This window comes from Miniopterus natalensis, chromosome 11 (genome assembly GCF_054644295.1).
Source record: "Miniopterus natalensis isolate mMinNat1 chromosome 11, mMinNat1.hap1, whole genome shotgun sequence".
NCBI classification, from domain to species: Eukaryota; Metazoa; Chordata; class Mammalia; order Chiroptera; family Miniopteridae; genus Miniopterus; species Miniopterus natalensis.
In genome coordinates, this window is record NC_142091.1 from 73,583,220 (window position 1) to 73,604,270 (window position 21,051).

The 21,051-nt window shown below is 57.0% G+C and overlaps 3 protein-coding genes across 3 annotated transcripts; 1 reads left to right on the forward strand and 2 right to left on the reverse strand.

Moving 5' to 3' along the window:
* Window positions 1-1,831: 1,831 nt before the first annotated feature.
* On the reverse strand, window positions 1,832-5,297 carry CFL1 (cofilin 1). The gene is made up of 4 exons (XM_016208393.2): window positions 5,181-5,297; window positions 3,036-3,343; window positions 2,699-2,775; window positions 1,832-2,492 (listed from the first exon to the last, which is right to left on the reverse strand). The coding sequence occupies exons 1-4, from the start codon at window positions 5,181-5,183 to the stop codon at window positions 2,380-2,382; spliced, it is 501 nt and encodes a 166-aa protein (XP_016063879.1). The 5' UTR covers window positions 5,184-5,297; the 3' UTR covers window positions 1,832-2,379.
* A 2,178-nt stretch (window positions 5,298-7,475) lies between these two features.
* MUS81 (MUS81 structure-specific endonuclease subunit) lies at window positions 7,476-12,992 on the forward strand. Its single transcript, XM_016208391.2, has 16 exons — window positions 7,476-7,795; window positions 7,877-8,006; window positions 8,244-8,326; window positions 8,829-8,927; window positions 9,045-9,113; window positions 9,276-9,361; window positions 9,921-10,061; window positions 10,255-10,350; window positions 10,441-10,562; window positions 10,656-10,753; window positions 11,340-11,456; window positions 11,550-11,645; window positions 11,827-11,955; window positions 12,033-12,136; window positions 12,652-12,735; window positions 12,828-12,992. Exons 1-16 carry the CDS (start codon window positions 7,661-7,663, stop codon window positions 12,892-12,894), a joined length of 1,656 nt encoding a protein of 551 aa, XP_016063877.2. The 5' UTR covers window positions 7,476-7,660; the 3' UTR covers window positions 12,895-12,992.
* Window positions 12,993-13,641: 649 nt separating this feature from the next.
* On the reverse strand, window positions 13,642-19,606 carry EFEMP2 (EGF-like fibulin extracellular matrix protein 2). The gene is made up of 11 exons (XM_087821997.1): window positions 19,552-19,606; window positions 19,132-19,249; window positions 18,840-18,888; window positions 18,022-18,228; window positions 17,344-17,466; window positions 17,017-17,133; window positions 16,745-16,864; window positions 15,421-15,540; window positions 15,207-15,333; window positions 14,762-14,957; window positions 13,642-13,936 (listed from the first exon to the last, which is right to left on the reverse strand). The coding sequence occupies exons 2-11, from the start codon at window positions 19,240-19,242 to the stop codon at window positions 13,775-13,777; spliced, it is 1,332 nt and encodes a 443-aa protein (XP_087678123.1). The 5' UTR covers window positions 19,243-19,249; window positions 19,552-19,606; the 3' UTR covers window positions 13,642-13,774.
* Between the last annotated feature and the right edge of the window lie 1,445 nt (window positions 19,607-21,051).

Below are 21,051 nucleotides of genomic sequence, written 5' to 3' on the forward strand. Positions count from 1 at the left end.
GCCTACCCTGCTAGGGTTCCCATTCTTCTCCAGAACTCATGGGCTTCAAGTCCTCTTTAAGAACCTCATTGAGTTGGCAGTGCTGGAGTTCAAACATGCCAAGGTGATCCCTACAGCCTCACTGAGCCTTCTTTCTACTTCCTCACCTCCCACCCCACTAGGTTCTTTCCAAGTGTCTGAGAGCAGCTTTGAGCAGTCCCAGCTGAGGCTTAGGGCCACGTTTCCCCGCTTTGGGCCAGACCCTGCCCCTATCAACAGTAACTCAGCCCTCAATAAATGGCAGCTGTTACTGCTGAGGACAAAGATGAGGGGAGGGTGGGGACAGTTATTCGAGGTACATGAAGAGCAGTACTGTCTCAGGGAGCATGGTGGCACAGGCCAGGGGCATCTAGGACCTTTCTCCTCTGCAAGAGTATCACAATGCTTCTCTGGAACACCCTTGCCACCCTCAAAGGGGAGCCTTAAGAGCAGCCAAAGCCTGCTGTGGGACACATAATGACAAGCTTTCCAGACCTCCCACCCCAGCTAGATGCCTCCTCCTGCACCCACAGCAGCCACTAGCCATGCCCAAGTCCCCCAGGTGCCAGGCCCTGCAAGAGGATAGGGTAGCATGGGCACCCTACTTGTCCACAGGTAAACAGAGCCCGAACCTGGGGGGACCCAGGGTCCCTGACCTCTCCCACAGGGGGCTGAAGGACAGCCTCCACCCACCTTCTGGCCTGAGTTCCGCTGTCCCCAGTCTGTCCACAAATAAAGAGCCTGGTTTTGTAACAAAGGCGCCTGCTTTATCCTCACTTCCACTTCAGGGCCCACCAGGCACACCCTCTACCAGGACACTATGGAGACCAGATCCTGGGGGAACACCTTACCGCATCCTTGGCCATTTTCCAGAGCACCAACTTACTCTCCATGGGAAGGTGCAAGACCCAGTACTTGGAACCCAGGAGCAATCTTCAAGGCATGGATCACATACATAAGACAAATCACAAATCCTCTATACCCACTTCCTAAACAGTAAAATGGAATTACTGCTTCCTGCCTCCCAGATACTGGCAAGCTCCAATGAACCAGCTCCAACTCTTAAGCGCTTTTATATTGGGATGGGGGGAATAAATCCCACATTATCACCCCTAGTGCCAGACTTCTAGGGTATCTTTACCTGTTGGACAGGTTAAAGCCCAAAGTACAGGCTGGAGAGGCTGCAACTATGCTGGCAAAAGGCCTGAATCTCTAGCCAACACCCCCTTGATTAAACAGGGAGGTGGAGCCCAAGACACCTGGGTCTGAAGTCCTGCACTCCACCTGGTTAGCCCCACCCTGGACTCCAGCCACATCTACAGCAGGCCAAAGGCTCAACTTGGATTGACTCACAGCAGCCACTGGACCCAGCCCTCATAAATGAGTCAGCCATCCAGGGAAGGTAGAGAAAAGAGCAAAAATAGCTCAAGGTGGAGAAAGTAGCTCAAGAGGTAATCTGTGACTCACAATCTCACAGCCCACACCTAGGAAGGACTGAGCAGGGACTCAGAGAAGGGGCCCACCAGGGGCAAGGCTACAGAATGAATAAGTTCAGGCATAAAGCCCCTTCTGCTGGAGGGCCCCCTGCAGACATGCCCTGGCCCAGGTACCTCCTAAATAGCCAGTCTTATGCCAGCTGTGGCACCACCTGTATAATGAGTGGCAACTGTCAGAAGGGAGACTTGGATAGTCCCTGAGACCAGATAAGGGTGTGGTGCTGGGTGGAGGTAGGGCACAGAGAGAAGCTGCTCATTCTCCTCACCTACTACCCCCACAGGGTCCCCTGGGCCCCAATCCTGAAGCAAACGTCCTATTAAGTGAGCATTTTTATTGTTGTTTTTTTCTTTTTCTTTTTTTTTAACTGAAGGTCCCTTACTGGTCTTGTTTCCATGAGTGGCCATGACCAGGTGGGAAAGGGGAGGGGAATCAGGCGGTGTGAGGAGGGGTCATCTCCACAACATTCCATTTATACATAGAACTAAACAGACGAGCACAGAGTCACTATTGCGGTTAGAAGTTGGCAGCATGGGAAAGGAGAGGAATAGGTGGGAAGTTGGGGTATCGTTAAAAAAAATACAGGCCCTCCCCCAACTGGGGTGCCTGGGGTGGGGGGACTTGGTCTGTTTCAACCCAAGAGGAATCAAAAGATCAAAAGCGGTTTGGGAAGGCCAGAACCGTCAGGGGTAGAGGGAGGAGGAAGGTCCAGGGGGTGGGGGGCTGTTTGGCAACTGGGTGAAGGGACTGCCCTCCCCCTGCTGGGATCCCCCCAGCCCCTCCGGTCTGGCAGGAAGGGGGCAGCCTGCAACCCCCACAGGCAGGTCTGGGGCTGCCAGATGCTCCAGGCAGGGGGTTGGAGGGGGCTCACAAAGGCTTGCCCTCCAGGGAGATGACAGCACTGCCCCCCAGCTTTTCTGCCAGAGTGCAGCGGTCCTTGACTTCCTCGTAGCAGTTTGCTTGTAATTCATGCTTGATCCCTGTGGGGGAGAATAGGGAGTATCTGTGAACAGGAAGCACTTGGGTGGTGATTTGGGGCGGGGGTGGGGTGTTACAGATGAAGGGACAAGGTTACCTTCCAAACAGGCAGGGAAGAGGGGACAGAACCTCCTCTGTCATGCCAGTTACCCCACCCTGCAGCCAAGGCCTGAGCAACATATGTGGCACCACCAATGCTGGCACTTACCTGTCAGCTTCTTCTTGATGGCATCCTTGGAGCTGGCATAGATCATTTTGCTCTTAAGGGGTGCAGACTCAGGGGCCCTGGGGGGAAATACAGAACTTGTAGCAAAGCCCCCTCCAAGTCTAGGAAGTGTTCTCAAGGTATAAATGACTTCCAGAAATAGTTGGGCTGGTTCTGGCATTCAAGTTTTTATCAAGTTCCTCACTGACAAGTTTTCTACCTCCTCCCCAAAACACACAGCTCTGGTTAACCAGGAGCCACAGAGTTCCCATCCTGAGAAAGGGGGTTGGGGCAGAGCTAGGACAGGTGACAGGAAGAAGTGCCTGCATGAGGAGCTCACCAGAAGATAAACACCAGGTCCTCCTTCTTGCTCTCCTTGGTCTCATAGGTTGCGTCATACAGGGCGTAGCGGCAGTCTTTGTCCGGCAGCATCTTGACGAAGGTGGCATAGGGGTCGTCTACTGTCTGGCCCACATCACCTACCAGGATCTCCTTGCCCTCCTCCAGAATGATGTTCTTCTTGTCTTCACTCAGGCAGAAGAGCACCGCCTTCTTGCGCTTCTTCACCTCCTCTGGTGTAGAGGACTTGCGCACCTTCATGTCATTGAACACTTTGATGACTCCATCAGAGACAGCCACACCAGAGGCCTGGGAGAGAAGCCACACATATCTCCTAAGGAAAAGGTTTCGGGGACCCCCCTCCAAAGTCCCTGATTTGCTCTCTTAGGAGATCTGTCTGGATGCCAAAATAGCATAGTCTTCAGCCTCAAAGTCATTAATCCCCTTCCCAAAGCAAGTGACCCTACTGTCCCACCCAAGCCACTGTTAAAGGAACTAGATGGGACACAACCCAAGAATGGCAACCATGGATGAGACCTCAGATCACCTAACTCAGCATCATTCCTCCCCACCCTGACATGTTACAGGCTGTGGAAGACCCCCATGCAAGACCTGTGAGAAGCAGAGCCATGGCTGAAGTGTCAGCACAGAATTAAGACTCCACAGGCTACCGAATCGTTTCCTACTCACAGTACTCAATCTCGGCTTTTGGATAAAAGTGCTGACTCAGAACTTCAAATAGGTGAAGGGGACACAGACACCCCACAATGCTAGATGGGACACCAAAGTGCTCAACAGTTCTAGCAAGTTCATGGAACTGCTCAATACAGTTATTACACACATTATCCTTTTCTCTGCTGGGGTCTTCCTACACTAAAGCAAGAATTACAACCCCTAATTACGGCCCTACCCGACAACTCTGTCCTCTGGAAAAAATACAGGCCATACTCAAATGCCCACGGTCCCTCAGAGCTCTTTAGACTTCTATTATGGGTCGTGTTGGGGGACACCCGGAAAAGCAACGACTGTCCACGGTGAAATCTGAAGCGCCCCCCCGGAACTGCAGAGGAAGTGGGCCACGTGACTCAGCCGCTTCCGGAGTAGGCGGGGAAAAGGAGATCGACTAGGCTCGTACTCCTTCGCGAGAGAAACCCCTACCCAGGGGCAGCACCTACAGGGCCTCAACCCCAGAGACTCGCCTTTACCGGCCGGCATATCAGCCCCCTCGGCTGCGGGCCGGAGCCTGGGCAAATTACACGGCCTTCGGTTCTCGCAGCCCTCGAGCCGAACACAGGGGGCGGGGTGGTTTCCGGGCGGTGCCCGCCTGGGTCACTTCCCTAAACTCGGCTCCACCCTCAGGTCCCATCCGGGAAGGCCGACAGCCCCGTTCCTCCAGGGTTTTGGGCCGAGCTGCCAGGCCTGAGCGTGTGCGCACGCGCGGACGACAGCGCCGTTCCAGCCTTTGCCGGGGGTACAGGGCGGAGAACCCAGCTTGCTCTCCGAGCTGGCTCGCTCCAAAGCAGGGCCGTGGCCTCTGCGGTGTACGCTCAGTGCAGCGCGGTGCAAGCCTCTAACCCCAGGGGTCTGCACCCGGACCCGCCGCCCCCGCCCCTCCTGAGCCCAGGCATCTCTACCACCTGCTCTCGGGACAGACCCGCCTGCCGAGGGAGGGTAACACGCAGACAGGAACAGCCCTTGGGTGGGGCGCGCGCGCCAGACCGCTCGCGCGCTTTTCCTTCACCGCCCCCGGGTCGTTTGAGTACCGCGTGCTCCCGTCGAACGCGCGTTCCCGTGAGTCGACTCACTTTGGCCCCATTGCAGCGCGCGACACAGGCTGCTCCGCGAGGGGCGGGCACGCGCGCGCCCCGGACCCCTCCCCCACGGCCGGTGTCCGCGCGGGCGCACCAGCGGGGTGGGGGAGGGGAAAGGAGCCCAGGGGGCGCGCGAGCGACGTCGGAGCCGGCCCTCCCCAGCGCCCGCGGGCGCGCACGCGCATCCCAGCGCCGACCGCCCCTCAGCAAGAGACCCTCATCCAGCCCGGAGAGCTGGGGGAGGGGGTGCCGACGTCGCTCCTCAGTTATCTCCCGCGCGCGCAGACGACCCATTCGCAGCTGCCTCCCCTCAGGCACCGTAGCCTGGCGCTCACCATGTTTCCGGAAGCGAAAAGGAGATAGCGAGAAGAGCCTAAAAAGATGAGAGCGCTGCAGCTGCTGCCAGGATCGGACTGAACGCGGCCTCTCCCGGCCCCTTCCGTTTAGTATGAGCCGCACAATGAGGGGCGGGGCGGGCTTCCGGCGCTCCCTCTACGGGCCGACGGGTAATGAAGTTCGAGGGTCTTGCTCGGTCCTATGGCTCGCTGGGTAACTGTCTTTTTCGTCAGCCGGCCACCTTGCATATTGGGAAATGTAGTCCAAGGGAGGCGGGGCTATGGCACGGAGCGCGCTCCCATTGGCCGAATTTCCCAGGAAACGCTCTGAACTGAGAAAGGCTTCTGCGCTCCGTAACAGACCCGAAAATGAGCCCAGACTTTGCGGCTCTTCACCCCGTTGCGAAACGGTTTTTCCTAAAACCGTCTTGGCACTTTTTGGGCCCCTTGGTCTGAAAAATTTGAGTTAGTATTTTCTTTTTTTAATTGAAGCAACTATTCATTTCCTGGAATCCAGTCCTTGAGCAAGGAGAATCGCAGGTATAAGGCGCCTACAATCTAATAAACATTCATTGAACACTTCCCATGTGCGAAGCCAGTCTTGTCTCCTGAGAAGAGACCATGTACAACTTCAATAAAATAAGAGAAAGAAGTAAGGTAAAGGCTACAGGGAGAAATTTTGAAAATAGTTTTACTCTTGTTTTAAATGTTTGGCAAATTCACAAGGCAATGAAGGGAGAAGGGTAGGGGGTTGTGCATTCAAGGATTATGTGCCTTTTACTAGACAGCGAAAAGAGGAAATAGATGATAAATAAGACTTGAATCTCGTTCTCGAATTGATAACCAGGAATATGGTTAATTTAATACCTACAAAAATTGAGACAAACTCTGTGGGAGTATAAACTTCACAAAAAGACACTGAGGTGGAGGATTCTGGAAGATTTTGTTGGCTTTAAACAACGAACATCGCCTCACATTGTGCAGGCAGAGAAAACAGGGTCGCAAACAGGGGAACTAGGACTGTTGATCCCATAAGTGGAAGCCTGGTTTTCATGATCTGGGGAGCAATGCCCGGGAGTGGGGTACCTCGCAGAGCATGCCGGGGGCTGTAGTCAGGGACTTTGCGCCGCGCCACCCACCAACCGAGCTACCGGGAGCCCCAGGTGAAGGCCACAGTTCGACCCCAGCCTCTCATAGCGACCCTGCCAGAAGCGGCTGGCTCCACCTTTTTTAAGCCTTGGAGTTTCCAAGAGCAACGGGGCGGGGGAAGGGGATACCGCTGTTACCCTGGAGACTCTCGCCCGCCCCTAGCCGCGGGATGCCCTAGATGTCCTTATTAGGACAAGAGACTAGAGGGGGCGGGACCAACCCTAACGCTAGCTGGAGGCTCCTTATAAGGCAGCGTCGGGAGGGAGGCGGGAATTCTGAGTAGACTGGGGGCGTGGGGCGACAGCTGGGCGGAGTTTGAAGGAGCTGCCGAATTAGACCAGCGCCTCGCTAGTTCTGGTATAATTGCTGGGGGCTGCTCCAACACACCCAGACAAGACCCTTGTGCTCAACATTTCGTGAATTTGCCAAACATTTAAAACAAGAATGTACTGTCCCTCAGTGTGGGACCTCTTTGCATAGATTTCATCTTAAATCTAACCGAGGGTCCAATGAATCGCTAAAACGTTAAAGTTCCCTTCCACCCATGTCCGGGCTTCTTAACCCCAGCCTGCTCCTCCAAATCTAACCACCTGCGGATCTCAGCCACCCCTCGCCCCACCTGGCAGGTTGCCCAGCACTGCTTATTTGTTCCTTTTTTACTGTCCCCCCTCCCCCCGTCCTTTGGCTTTCCCTGCACGTCCTCGACTTCTGCACCCCTCCCCCACTGCCGTGTCGTTTTCTCCACCCCAGCTCCGGATCACCATTTCCTCCGAAGGTCCTTTAGCTCTGTGTTACCTTTGTGTCCTTATGCTCTGTATACCTTTCTAGATATCTCTACTGAGAATATACCTGCACCTGTTTGTCCGCCACCCCCCACCTCTCCTGTTCTTCGCAAGCCCACTCTCCCCAGCCTCCTCCACTAGGGTGAGGCTGAAACTGACAGCCTCGGGTTACTTGGTTGAGCGCCGCCTCAGCCAGCCCTCCGGGCCACAGGGGGCGCTGTCCTCCCTTCTCTCGCCTACACTAGAATCTGCGGTGGGAGGAAGGGGCTGGTCAAGTCTCCAGAGCTGGGGTGGGGCGTGTCCAAAAGGCTGGAAGGCGCGCGGGGGGCGGAGGGGGGGGTTGCTGGAAGACCGCAGGGAGAGTATTGTCTCAAAGTCGGGGCGCAGAGGGCAGCTGGAGGCTCTCTAGTTAGCGACCCTCGTCGGACCCCGTGTTTGGAGAGGCCCCGCCCTCACTGGTCTGAGCCAGGTGTTCGAATCCTCCGTTTGTCCAGAACTGGAGTTCCAGTCCCACCTGCGTGAGGCGCCAAAGGACCATTCCTGGGGCTCATGGCGGCGCCGGTCCGCCTGGGCCGGAAACGCCCACTGCCAATTTGCCCCAACCCGCTCTTTGTAAGCTGGCTGACCGAGTGGCGGGACGAGGCAGCCAGCAGGGGTCGCCGCACACAATTCGTATTTCAAAAGGTGGGTCCGGGCCCCGCCTGATGGGGTAGGTGCTGGCAGAGCCCGACGACCAGGCCCGCCCTGACCCGGTACCCCCTCCAGGCGCTGCGCTCACTCCGGCGTTACCCACTTCCCCTGCGCAGCGGCAAAGAAGCTAGGATCCTGCGGCATTTCGGAGACGGGCTCTGCCGGATGCTGGACCAGCGGCTGCAGCAGCACCTATCATCGGGCGGTGAGCGCTGGGGGCAGGGGTCGGTGGTCCCCTGTGACTCCCCAGGTGCAGCTTTCGTAACCACCTGGGATACCTTAACTCCCCACTGCTGCCCAAGTTGCTGCATGACCCTGGGCTAGTGGCCGGCTGTCTCAGAGCCTCACTGCTCTCAGCTACCACATGAACTGGCAGCGTCCCAGACCCTCCCACCTGCTGGATTCCGTGGGGTCTAGGGTTGACTCTCTTCTGCCCCCGCAGGTGATCATGCCCCAGGTTCATCTGGAGCAGAGAATCCAACCCCGGAAGGGCCACCTGCGGAAGTCCCGGACTCTTCCATGCCAGTGAGGAGGGGACAAGGGAAAGTGGGAGCAGTAGGAGTAAGATGTGTGGATCTCCCCACCAATGATGCCTAGCCTTGGGCAAATGAGTTATTATTTCTGATACTTAGTTTCCTCACCTATAGATGAGTATGTTGATTGATAACAGAGTCAGTTGGAAGAGTTTCATGATCAAGCTATTAGCAAGCCAAGCCTAGTAAATTGTGAGTTGCTGTTACTGAGTTTTCTTGCGTTACCACCTCTGTCCTGCAGTGGGTGGTAGAACTGAGGCTGGACCAGGTCCATTACACCACCTTCCTGCAACTCTCCATCTCATCCCAGCTTTGCAGGGGATCATCCCATCATCTGGCCTGTTTTACAGGTGTGGAACCCAAGAGACAGCTGAGTGACTTATCCAGGGCCATTCCGCCTGCTGAGATAGAACCTGAACCTCTGCCCCGCCAGGAATTTAGTTTACAATGCGTGGCTCGCGCTTTTGTGTTCAAAGCCTCTCTGTACTTTTCAGGTTCCATCCCAGCCCAAAGTGGGAAGCTCTAGCAGCTACTGGCCAGCTCAACACTCAGGAGCACGAGCAGTATTGCTGCTGCTCTACAGAGAGCACCTGGTGAGTGCCTAGCTACACCCAGAGTCAGGGGAACCAATGTAGTGGGGCATGAGGCTCCTGGAGGAGACTGGCCCAGGCACTGAACCTCCCTTGGTTATATTTCTGCCTTGGTTACAGAATCATAGTGGCCAGAGCTTCCTAACCAAGGAGGAGCTGCTGCAGAGGTGTGCCCTGGAGGTTCCTGGGGTGAGCACTGAGGTGGGGAAGGATGGGGCAAAGTGGCTCTGGATCTGACCCTGAACCCACCAGAGGCTGCCCTCCTTGGGAGCAAGCAGTGGCATGGGGCACAGAGAATTGGACATATGACAGCACCAGGGGCTCTCTAAAAGTCTCCTCTCCTGTGGACAGGTGGCCCCTGGGAGTACTCGACCCTGGCCAGCCCTCCGTTCCCTCCTCCATAGGAACCTGGTCTTCAGGACACACCAGCCAGCCAGGTGAGGCCAACTACAGGGGGTGCAGGAGGCAGGGAGGGGGAACCATGCATGATGTTCTACTGAGTAGGGCCTGTAGTTACCCAGCAATTCCTTGGCCTCAAAATGTTGAACTTGGGGGAGGCTTTACCCTGAGGAGCCCACACTGTGGGAGGAGTACCAGGAGGATCTGAGAGACCCAGTGGGGAGGGGGAGGTGCCACAGATTATTGGAGGAGCAGAAAGGCTTTGCTGAGGACATGGCATTTGACATGTCTTAGAATTCAGAGGGTAGAGATGCAGGAAAGCATTCCAGGGAGGGAACAGTATAAACAGAGTTGGGAGAAAGGAAAGTTTGTGTGGGACATACTTACTGCAGATTTGAGAAATGGCCCTCATGAGGTCCAGAGGAAGCTGATCTGAGGGGCAAGAACACAGCCTGGGGTGTGGGGGGTGGAAGCCGCTGGACTTGTTTGTGAAGTGTCCCCAAGGGCGTGGTGAGGCCAGCCTAGCTGGGAGCAGGCAGAAGAGCCTGCCAGGTATGAGTGAAGAAGGGGGGTCTGTTTGTCTCCTCTGCCTACCAGGTACTCACTGACCCGGGAGGGTCTGGAGCTGGCCCAGAAGTTGGCTGAGTCAGAGGGCCTGAGCTCACTGAATGTGCCCATTTCACCAGAGGTGCCCTCTGGGGAGGAGCCCAAAGTGCCAGGATCAGCCTCAGCTGAGCTGTGAGGAAGGGGGCGGGGTGGGGGAGGTGGGAAGAAAAGGGAAGCAGGAGGAGTCCCAGAAATGAGGCCAACACCCCACCCCTGTCTCCATCGCCTACAGCTAAGCTGTGTCTGCACCACTTCCACTGGGTTTGGAGGGAAACTGCCTTGGCACTGAGGTTCTGCCCTCACACACCAACCCCCCCTCCCATAGTGGCGCCAGTGAAGGCAGTGTCCAGCAGTCACCACTGGAGCTGAGGTCTGGAGAATACAGGGTACTGTTGTGTGTGGATGTTGGCGAGGCCAAGGGGTGAGTGAGGTAGGGGGGGAAGTGAGGGAGAGGATGCTAGGGGGTGTCACTGGCCTGCCCTGACCTAAGCCTCCCACCTTGCAATTCCAGGGCAGGGCACAGGCTAGAGCTGCTCCGCCAGCTGCAGCGGCTGCACGTGACCCACATGGTGCGCAAACTGCATGTTGGGGACTTCGTGTGGGTGGCACAGGAGACCAGGCCCAGAGACCCAGGTAAGGGGTATGGACAGTCAGGTAGGTGTCAGAGGCAGGGCCTGGTGGGTCAGGGGACGTGAGCCAACAGGACCCTTCTTGGCCTCTCGGCAGCAAAACCTGGGGAACTAGTTCTGGACCACATCGTGGAGCGCAAGCGGCTGGATGACCTGTGTAGCAGCATCATTGATGGCCGCTTCCGGGAACAGAAGGTTCCTTTACCAGCCTCACCCAACCCACTACTTCCTGTCTGTTCTGGGGTCTCCTCCTCAGCCAGGAGGAATCCAGGGGGCACTTCTGAGTAGCCTCAAGGCAGAGTTCCCACAACTCCAGCCATACCCCATTAGAGCTGTTCCACAGCAGCCCCAAGATCAGACCCCCTTGGGCCCCTCCAGGGTATCTGGCTTGGTTGAGGAATGTATTAAAGACGCCTGGAGTGTCCAGCCCCTGTCGTCTGGCATAACAAGGCCCAAAGTTCCAGAAGTGGGACCATTGTTTCTCAGTACTGGCTCCTGGGCCGATCCCATAATTAGACTACATACAGGCTGAGGGAGGCTTGAAGAATGGGCATCATTAAAGATGGTGGACAGGCTTTCCATGCAAAAGTAACAGCATGAACACAGGTGTGGAGGCCACTCAGACAAGTAGAAAGACTAGGGAAGACAAGAAAGTGAATTGGTAGAACCAGGGACCCATGAGGATGTTGAGTGTGACATGATGGATGGCCCAGCAGAGGGGCATCCAGGGCTGACCGACACCCCCCCACCCTCCCCCACCCCCACCTCTCTGCTTCCCTAGTTCCGGCTGAAGCGCTGCGGCCTAGGGCGCCTAGTATACCTGGTAGAGGAGCATGGCTCAGTGCACAACCTCAGCCTTCCTGAGAGCACACTGCTGCAGGCTGTCACCAACACCCAGGTGAGCTGGGAGATCAGGGCCAGGCTGGTAGGGACGCCATGGTCTGTGGCTCAGGCCAGGAGCCACCTCCCTCTGTTGGCTCCTCTTCCCCAGGTCATTGATGGCTTCTTCGTGAAGCGCACAGCAGACATTAAGGAGTCAGCTGCCTACCTGGCCCTCTTGACACGGGGCCTGGAGAGACTCTACCAGGTGAGCAGGTGCACATGTCTGGTACTGGTCCCTTTCCCGGGCCCTGTGCTCCCTCGAGGAAGGCAAAGTGAGTGAGATCCCTGTTTCTCTGGTTGGCCCACTGGGGTCTAGGATCCAGCATGGACTGGCTAGGGAGTTTTCTCTAGAGCTCTGGCCTAGCCTCAGTCCCCTTTCCCCTCAGGGCCATACCCTGCGCAGTCGCCCTTGGGGAACCCCAGGCGACACTGAGTCAGGGGCTGAATCCTCCCCAAATCCTCTCTGCTCACTCCTCACCTTCAATGACTTCAACGCAGGAGCCATCAAAAACAAGGTACTGCCTCTGCCCAGATCCTCCTTAATGTGGTCCAGCCTCAGATGACCCCTAATACAATCCTCCCATGACCCCAGGCGCAGTCTGTGAAGGAGGTTTTCGCCCGGCAGCTGATGCAGGTGCGGGGAGTGAGTGGGGAGAAGGCAGCAGCCCTGGTGGATCGGTACAGCACCCCAGCCAGGTAGGCCTCACAGAGCCCCTTGGGGTCCAGTGCCCCTGCCCTCCCTTCATGGACTTCAGCTTAACCAGTGCTCTGTGGAGGGTCTGGCTCTGTGAGGGCTGCACAGACTCCAAGATGGACAGACTAAGCTGAACCTTGGGGAGTTCATGGAGGTTGGGTGGTGAGGAAGACAGTGCCAGCAAGGACCAGACAGTATCTCAGGTGTTGGGGGAGCCCGCAGAGGGAGGGAAACACTCCACCTGTTGCTACAGAGAAGGCATCCTGGAGGAGGGGTTGGGCCATAAAGACTGGGCCAAGAACTTAGAGAACATTTGCAAGAGCAGGAAGGGAGGGCAATTGGGATGGAGCAGGGCCTTGAATACCAGGTTCAGGAAGTGCGGTAGTGGTTCTGACTCTAACCAGTGCTGACCCTTTCCTGGCCTGTCTTCCATGACCTTGGCCCAGCATGGGCCAGATGGACTAGCAGCCAGCCATTGTCAAGCCTTAGAAATTCAAATGCCCCACCCTATCCCCAGCCTACTGGCCGCCTATGATGCCTGTGCCACCCCCAAGGAACAGGAGATGCTGCTGAGCACTGTCAAGTGTGGACGACTACAGAGGTGAGGCAAGGGACAGAATCTGAAGGGAATGGCTGGGACCGAAGTTGCTGTGGTCCAGGACCTGACCCTCATTAACCTCTCTCTTCATGCAGGAATCTGGGGCCTGCTCTGAGTAGAACCTTGTCTCAGCTCTACTGCAGCTCTGGCCCCCTGACCTGAGCTGTACCACAAGATGGACCCCCAGCCCCCATCTTTCCAGGCTAGCCAGCTTTTTGACCAGAATCTTTTGGGCTACAATAAAAATCTAAGTGCTTACAGCTTTATGTGTTATGGAGGAGATGCCAGGCCCCAGGCCTTGTAAAATATCCAGGTGGTTTTTAAACTGAGCTCCTTGGGACCTTCCAGTTTTCTCATGGAGCACTGAGACTGGCAGGGATATGGAGTCAGTGAGGTGCTGGAATTTTGAATATAGTTTGTATCATCAAGAGGATCCCTGATCAAATACAGTGTCCTTTGATAAAAGGGTCTGTAGCTTGGAAACGGAAAGTTTAAAAAGCACTAACAGTTCAATTGCCTCATTTCACGGATTGGAAAACTGAGGCCCAGGGAGCTACTAGGGTTTGTCCAAATTGGTGGTTTGAGGAAAGGCAGGACTGAAACCAGAGCCTCCTGGCACTGTCTAGGGCAGGATTTCTCAGGCTCCCTGCAAACCAGCCAGGCCCAAAACTCTGCTGGGGCCTGGAATCTGCAGCCTCATTACCTCCTCCCTTCTCAGGGTGATTCTGATGCCCATGGTACGTAGACCAATCCCGCCTTGGGGACACAGTTCCCAACTTCCGTCAATGGGGTCCCCTCAGCCTGCGCTGACACACGCTAAAGCGAACTTGGCCCTCCTCCCACGAGCCTGCCCCCTTCCCCAGTCTAGGGTTCACTACAGTGTCACCCACCCACCTCAGCCACCAGAACTCCTTCTTTCTCCCTTTATTGCCTTTCTCTCTATCCTTCACAATAGTATCTTCCCTTTTAGCAGAACACGGTCTTCCCTGAGCCCCAGGCTCCTTGGCTACAGGGACCTCCCCCTCCGAGAGCTCGCCACTCCTCAGAAGGTGTAGGCCCCCACGAAGACGGTGAGTCTCAGTACAGAGCTGGCCCGGTAGCTCATGAGGGAGTTCATGGTTACCATCTCGAGGTCCAGCACATATTCTCGTGGGCCCGTCACGGGCCGGGCGAGGACCAGCATGGCGCTGACATTGTTGATTTGCTGCAGGGCACAGTGGGTGGGGGGGACATGTAAATTGCATCAACCTTCATGCCACGAACCCTCCGCCAGCATCATCTCCCTGCCCCATGTTTTGTGCCCTCACCAGTTGGCTATGAAGTGAAGAAAGAGCCTTGGCCAGACTGTGGCCCCAGGCTGTCATCCAATTCTGTGACACTCTTAACATCTCATCTCCTGCACCAAGGCTCCTGCCTGCAACTTTTCCATTGGTGCTCTTCCCACCCTTCCCAGCTAGTTCTTTTGTCTAACCAGGGTCAACTGATGATTCCGGACCAGGTGTGAGACTTTGGGGAATGGTGGGGTCTTTGGTGACCTGGAGCAGGCTGACTCCCCTTCAAAGCTTTCAATTTCAGAGAGAAAACAAACACTTCTCACTGAGTCACACCTGGACCTTTCCCTCCTAACAGCTCCACCAGCAGAGCTGATTCTCTGACCCCAAGCCACTGCGTCACTCTAAGGCCCAGTTCCACTTGCTTGCCCTTCGTGGACTCTGGGGGTAACCTCAGGATGCCTCTCATATCAGTCACATTCTAAGGGTGGAGAAATTAGAGCCAGATACCGAAACCAGTAGGGGGACTCAAACCCCAGTGTCTGAGTGTCTCATTAGAAGCATATTTAGCAATCTGTAGTTTGTTCCAAGGGAATATAGAACTCCCTGACCTTTCTACAAAAATTCTGCCTCCCTGGGGTGGGGTTTTGAGGATAGGCGGGGCATTGTGGCATAACTGAATCTCCCATTTAAGGTTTCCGGAATTCAGTTTTGGATTATGCATGTCTTTGAGGGGTAGGGTTAGGGGCAAGCCTTACCCTAATGTAGAAGTCCCCCTGCGAGTTTCCAGCACGGATCTGAAAGGCATTGTAGGCACCGGGGTAAACAGAGGTTGCTTGGATCTGGAACACATCAGCGGGCACACTTCGCTCCGAGGTGATACTCATGTAGCGGTGCACAATGGACGAGGGCTGCTCCCGGCACAGGGGGTTGGAGGCTGGGCAGAGGCAGCGACTAGGGGCCCCGAGAAGGGGACACGAATGAGGTCCTAGCCCATTCCCCAAGTTTGGCCCACCCCCAAAATTAGGGATCCCAAAAGGATCCTCCCACTCCTATAACAGTGTGCATGTTTGTCATGAAGGACTACAACTCCCATCAAGCCTCGGGGTACTTGCCAGCCCTAATAGACACCAGCCAGCTGCAGAGCCTAATGGGAGTTGTAGTGTGTGTGTGGAGGGGGGGGTTGGTGTCGAGTTGACTCACTTGTCAGACACCTGGACATAGGGCTCCACGCAGCGGTTGGTGTCCACACAGCGGTAGCCCCCATAGAAGTTGATACAGGTTTGGGCCTCAGAGCACTGGTGTGTGCCGGACTCACACTCGTCAATGTCTGTGCCAGGGGAGAGGGGCTGGAACCTGGACATCAGGCCACTAACCCCTGAAACCACCCTGCCCACTCCACCTGGGCAGCCTGTACCTTGGCAGAGGCGCGTAGCGAGCAGCTGGTAGCCCTGTGGGCAGTGGCAGGAGAAGCGGCCGGGCTCGTTGACACAGCGGTACTGGCAGAGGTAACTGGAGTAGCTGCACTCATCAATATCTGCGGAGATAGGGATGAGGGCCCTGGGTCAAGGGCAATCCGCTCCACTCCGTCCCATAAACGTTTACAGAGAGAGCCCAGCCCCATGTAAGGCTGAGCGTGGGAAGATGGGGATGAAACAGCCACGCAAAGCACAGTAGGGGTACAGAGAATTCAAAGAAAGTTCTGCCCAGACTGCCCAGCTCACAGACAGAAAGACAAAACTAATGAAAACAGCAGAGGCTTGGTTTTAAATCCTACTGACTGAGTTTGGGAAACCTCAATTTCCCTGTCAATAAAATTAGTAAGTTAGACTAGCTGAGCCTTGAGGGCCCAGTCTGCTCTGATTTTCAATAACTTGCTCAATTACCACAACCCACAATCAGCCCAAGCACACAGTCACCTCCTGCCAACTGTGATCTGCACACGCAGGAGCCAGGTTTTCTACTTGGGTTTCCCTCATGCTGCTTAGCCCTGAGCTAGGTACCATGGGGCCTTACTAGGCAGCAAGCATAACATAAACAGGGCAGGTGGCCAGTTGACATGGCATGAGAAGTCAGGATGGACACCTGGCCCCATCTCACCCTAGTTGTGTGACCTTGGGCAAGTCACTTAACCTCTCTTTGTTGAAAGACTTTATGCTTACTAGTTTCTTGTAAGCCTCTCAACAAACCTTGAAGGACAGTTTAACTTCCTTATTTTGCAGAGAAAGGCAGAAATTATACTTACTTCATAGGATTACTGGCAGGATTAAATAAGGCCAAATATGTAAGGGAAGTGCCCTGCACAGGGAAGGTTCTGGATAAATGGTATTCACTTGAAAGTGTTGCTGCTTGAGACTTGACAAAACTTGTCTGTTGTCATTTTCCCACTTAGTTCTCAAGTCAACCCATTCTACAGATGAATAAATGAGTTTAGAGAGAAGAGTGACTTGTCATAATCCAGGATTCAAATGCAAGTCAGCCTGACTGCCAAGGGAGGGGGCCACCCACATCCTTGCTCAGTCTCAGTGGGGACCTGACTGCTCCCCTCTGTGCCTTCCCCACTGGGCTGGGAATTGTGGTGGGCAGGTCTGCAGGTGCCCTGCAACCAGCTGGGGTGGAGTAGGTACATGGGTGCAGAATGAATGGGACATGAAGGCATCAAATGGAAAACTGTGTGGCAGGAGACACAGCATGATGCAGGGGGACCAACAGAGGAACACCTGACAGGGTGGAGCTCTCACCACTGCAGGAGAAGCCATCCCGGTGCAGCTCATAGCCCTGATTGCAGCGACACAGGAAGGTCCCATAGGAGTTGAAGCAACGCTGCTCACATGGAGCCCCCATGTCACATTCATTCACATCTGGGGGTGCCAGAAAAAAACAAGAGGAGTGAAAGCCAAGGAGCAGCCCAGAGCCCCCATTTAGGCTGTTCACCTGGGCTGGTCAGGAAGGGAGCTCCCCACACCACACCACCCTGCGCAGAACCCAGAAGCCTGGCCCAGCCCAGCCTCACCCACACAGGAGCGGTTGTTGGGCCCCAGCTGGAAGCCTGGCTCGCACTGGCAACGGAAAGAGCCGGGCAAGTTCACGCAGCGGTGCTGGCAGTAGCGGTAGCGACACTCGTCTATATCTAGGATGGAGGTAGGGAAGGAGGGCAGAGGGCAGAAGTCACGTGGTCAGCCAGGACTCGCACACACCCATACAGTGCTGCGTCTGATGACAGAGGTGGCAGGGGCCTGGGGTAACGCCTGAAGATGGGTTAGAATGGGGATCAGGTGCTAGGGTGAGAGGCAGGCCAGGGGCACAGGACAGGAACTAGTGAGGCTGCCCCAGGACTCACCCACACATTCAGGCCCAATCTTGCGGTAGCCATCAGGGCAGGTGCACTGGTAGGAACCAGGCAGATTGTGGCACTGCTGGCTGGGACGGCAGTCGTGCAGGGCCTGGGCACACTCATCCACATCTGCAGGAGACACCACTCAGCCCCTGCCCGGGAGCCCATGCACCACCCCACATGACAGACACCACAATGTTGTAGGACACACAGGTCAGGAACCACTCACATGGGTATGTGGGTGATGTACCCCGCAAAAGAGGAACATATGGATTAGAACCTCCCAACAGCACAAATAACAGTCAAGCAGCCTGGGAGATAACAGGAAAGGCACCTCTAACCTGTGAGAGCTGATCCCAGGGCCCTCCTCCAAGGCCCACAGTGCCCAGGGGTGAGGCCAGACCAGGAAGGGGGTAAGGGAGCAGAGGCTAAGAGGCAGAGCTCTTGCAGTGTGTGTGCAGCAATGGAGGGGAGGGTCCCAAAGGCTGGCTAGGGTAGTGGAACAGGAGCTGGGGCCATGTGGTAGGCCCCACACAAAGTGAGGGTCTGGGCAAGGGTCCAGATGTTACCACAATGACTCTGAGGGGGCTTTTGAGTGAGGGAGGAACGAGAAGTCAGAGTTTTTAAAATGCAGTAATAGACACTTGGTAGGACTGGAAGCCTCTGTGCCAGGGGGACCCTTACCCACACAGCTCTCTTGCTCATCAGGCTCGTAACCTGGTGGGCAGGGGTTGGAGTGTTGAGCAGGGGGCACTGGTGGTGGTGGTCCCTCGCCATGCAGGTCGTTGATGATGGCAGCTGAGCGGGGCAGGCACAAGTAGCCCCCGTAGTGGTTGATGCACTTCATTTCCCCCTTGCAGGCCTCGGGGATGGTCAGGCACTCGTTGACATCTGCAGAGAGGGGTCTGCTGGGCACAGCCAGTTTCCTGGGCTGGCTGTGAAGGCGCTGGGAGGTGACAGCCCAGCTTGGCCTTCTCTAAGCTGTGTGACCCCAGCAGGGCCTTCCCTTTCTACTCAACAAGCTAAGGCTGGCTGCCCAGGACCCCTCCCCAGGACCTGCCAGGGCTGATGGTGGGATGGCTGTTCCCACAGTCACCCCCATTCTCTCGTCCCTAAGAGAGTTTCTATCCCTCCCCAAAGCTCAGCCCAAGAGTGATGAGCAGGCCTCCTTACCCACCCCAGCAGACACTGCCCTCCTGGGATGTGATGGGCCACAGCTGGGTAGGAGAGTGCTTAGAGAAGGTGCTCCTCAGGGCAGCACCCTGTTGCTCTCTTGCTTATTGAGAAATGGGGGCCGGGTGTCCTGGGTTTCTCTGAGAAGGAGGGGCCTGGACAGCTTCTCCACCCCTAGCTGAGCTGGCCCCCAGAGAAGCAGAGCTGGCCTTGGCAAAACAGAACTGGGCAGAGGACAGGCCATTGGCCTCCTGCTGCAGGTCCTGGAGCTGGGGTTGCAATCCCTTTCCCGGTTCCTGGGGGTGGGTCTGTCCCCCAAGTACACTCACCCCGGCAGTGCTGGCTGTCAGGGTCCCACTCATAGCCATCTGTGCATTCCTACAAGGGGACCAGCGGTGGCCAGTGTTCATCTGCTGTCCCCTCAAACTGACCAGGCCAAGACCAGGGCCCTGAACCTACCCACCCTCCAGGGACTGCTACAAACAATGGCCCCAGCTGCTCCACCAACCAGGGGAGGGGAGAATCTTCCCCAGCAGCAGCTACCCCAGGATCCTGGTCTCTGTGTCCCTGCCCAGCCCAGCCCAGCCCAGGCCAGTGGCCCCGCGGTCCCCACGTCCCCACCGTGTAGCTGTCGGGCTCCTCTGAATCCTGGGGAGACGCTGCCCCCAAGAGCAACAGCAGCAGCGCCCAGAGCAGTAGAGACCCGGGGAGGCAGGAGGCGAACGGGAGCATCCTGGGGCTGGGAGGTGGTGGGCAGGGGTCAGAGCGCCTCTGCCACGGCACCCCCACTCCCTGCACCGGGACTCAGAGCCCTGGCCCCAGCCGACTCCCGCTCGGGACCCCGTATTTAGGACCAAGAAGTCTCCCAGGGCGAAAGGCGGACTCCTCACGCAGGCCGGGGTTCGCGGCCCACCCGCCCAGGGCCGCCCCGCCCCCGCCCGGTCCCCCAGCGGCGCGGGCAGAGGACCGGGCCTCTGGCTCCTCGCTGACGCCGACTGGGCCGAGACTCGGCGTGCGCCCTCCCCCCCGAGCGCCACTCACTTGGGCCCGCGACGCCCCCGGGCCGCGGCTCCGGCGGCTCGGCTGGCTCCGGCAGTGCCTGCGGGCGGGCGCACGGGCGGACGGCGCAGCTCCCTGGACGCGCGGCCCCAGGAAGCGCCCCCCGCCCGCCGGCCGCGGCGCGGCCCACCCCGGCGCCTCCGCCCGCCCCTCAGCGGATTCCTGAGCCCGCGCCAAGGGGAGGGACCCCGACCCCCCGCTTCTCCGCCCCTGGCGGGCCGCAGGCCCCCACCCGGTCCCCCGCGGCGCCGCCCGGAGCCGCCTCCCGGCTCTGGGCCAGGGTCCTCTAGAGCTCCATCCTGGGGTCACTGCCCTGATGCCAGGCGCCCAGACTCACCGGGAGTCCTCAGGCCCTCACTCTGTGCACCCCAGGATGTCACACTGCGCACCGAGACCCTACCTAATCTGCGCCCCCGAATTCCATCCTGTGCACCCCACCCACATCTTAATGTAGGGGCCCCCGGACTCTTCCTGCGCCTCCCAGAATGTCATCCTGGGCACCCAGACCTAACCTCATGCTGGGGCTACCAGCTCCTCAATCTAGACCCTCCAAAATGTTACTCTGTGCGCCCGGACAGTCACTGGAAATACCAAAACTTCCTTCGGGGTCCCCAGACCCTCGCCCAAGGGCGAGACGCCCCCAGGCCCAGAGCTGTTCATCTCTGTCCCCTCTCCTCTCCACCCCCAGGGCTATCTTCGGCCAGGTGGTCCCTTCACTCCAACACTGTCGAGCCCTCTGTCCTCGAGGCTAAACAGTTTGGGGGCGGGGGCTGCAGTTCCCTTTTGGCCCAGAATGAATGGAAGCCCCTGAAAAGGCGGGCAGGGCCAACGTTGGGCGTTCAAGACGCCGGGGGCCTGTGCCAGCGCCTTCCCGGCCCTCCTCCCACCAGCGTACCCCCGGGGTTTCCGCCTCCTCCCCGAGGGGAGGGAGCGCCGTCGGGGAGGAGTTGGGGCTGAGCTGCGCCCAGGAAGGGGCGGGCACCGCCCTGCCCACGTCTCGGGGCGGAGCCAGACGGGAAGGGCTGCGTGTCCAGGGATCCCCCGCCTCCGGGCAGGCGGAACCGCCGAGCCGCTTCCCACTCCCTTCCCAACCTATTCTCACCACGGACCTAATGAAGCCCTGTCCGGGAGGGTGTGCCTGGGAGGGGACGTGCCTAGGAAGGGACCTTTAAGTGGGTCCCAAGGTGAGCCCTGGGTTCAGGGTGAACAGGAGAATGTCTCCCCCACCCCCAAATCCTCCCCAGCTGCTTGGGCGAGGAAGCTAAAGATAATAGCTGTTTAAATCCAAAAAGACAGATATTAACAAGTGTTGGCGAGCACATGGAGAAATTGGAGCCCTCATACAATGTGGGTGGGAAGGTAAGATGCTGGACCCGCTTTGGGAAAATTATGGCAGGTCCTCAAAATGTTACATGACCCAGCAATTTCACTCCTAGGCATATACCCAGGGGAACTGAAAACATGTTCACACACAAAAATCTG

Bases quoted from the DNA above. Each gene is read 5' to 3' on its own strand.
- CFL1 (XM_016208393.2), bottom strand. The intron at 2,776-3,035 runs GTGAGCTCCTCA...ATTTCCCCCCAG, and splicing joins GACCTGGTGTTTATCTTCTG to GGCCCCTGAGTCTGCACCCC. The intron at 2,493-2,698 runs GTAAGTGCCAGC...TCTCCCCCACAG, and splicing joins CATCAAGAAGAAGCTGACAG to GGATCAAGCATGAATTACAA.
- MUS81 (XM_016208391.2), top strand. From the start codon at position 7,661: ATGGCGGCGCCGGTCCGCCTGGGCCGGAAACGCCCACTGCCAATTTGC. The intron at 10,351-10,440 runs GTGAGTGAGGTA...TTGCAATTCCAG, and splicing joins GATGTTGGCGAGGCCAAGGG to GGCAGGGCACAGGCTAGAGC. The intron at 10,563-10,655 runs GTAAGGGGTATG...GCCTCTCGGCAG, and splicing joins GACCAGGCCCAGAGACCCAG to CAAAACCTGGGGAACTAGTT.
- EFEMP2 (XM_087821997.1), bottom strand. From the start codon at position 19,242: ATGCTCCCGTTCGCCTCCTGCCTCCCCGGGTCTCTACTGCTCTGGGCG. The intron at 18,889-19,131 runs GTGGGGACGTGG...GTCCCCTTGTAG, and splicing joins AGGAGCCCGACAGCTACACG to GAATGCACAGATGGCTATGA. The intron at 13,937-14,761 runs GTAAGGCTTGCC...TGTGCCCTGCAG, and splicing joins AGGGGGACTTCTACATTAGG to CAAATCAACAATGTCAGCGC.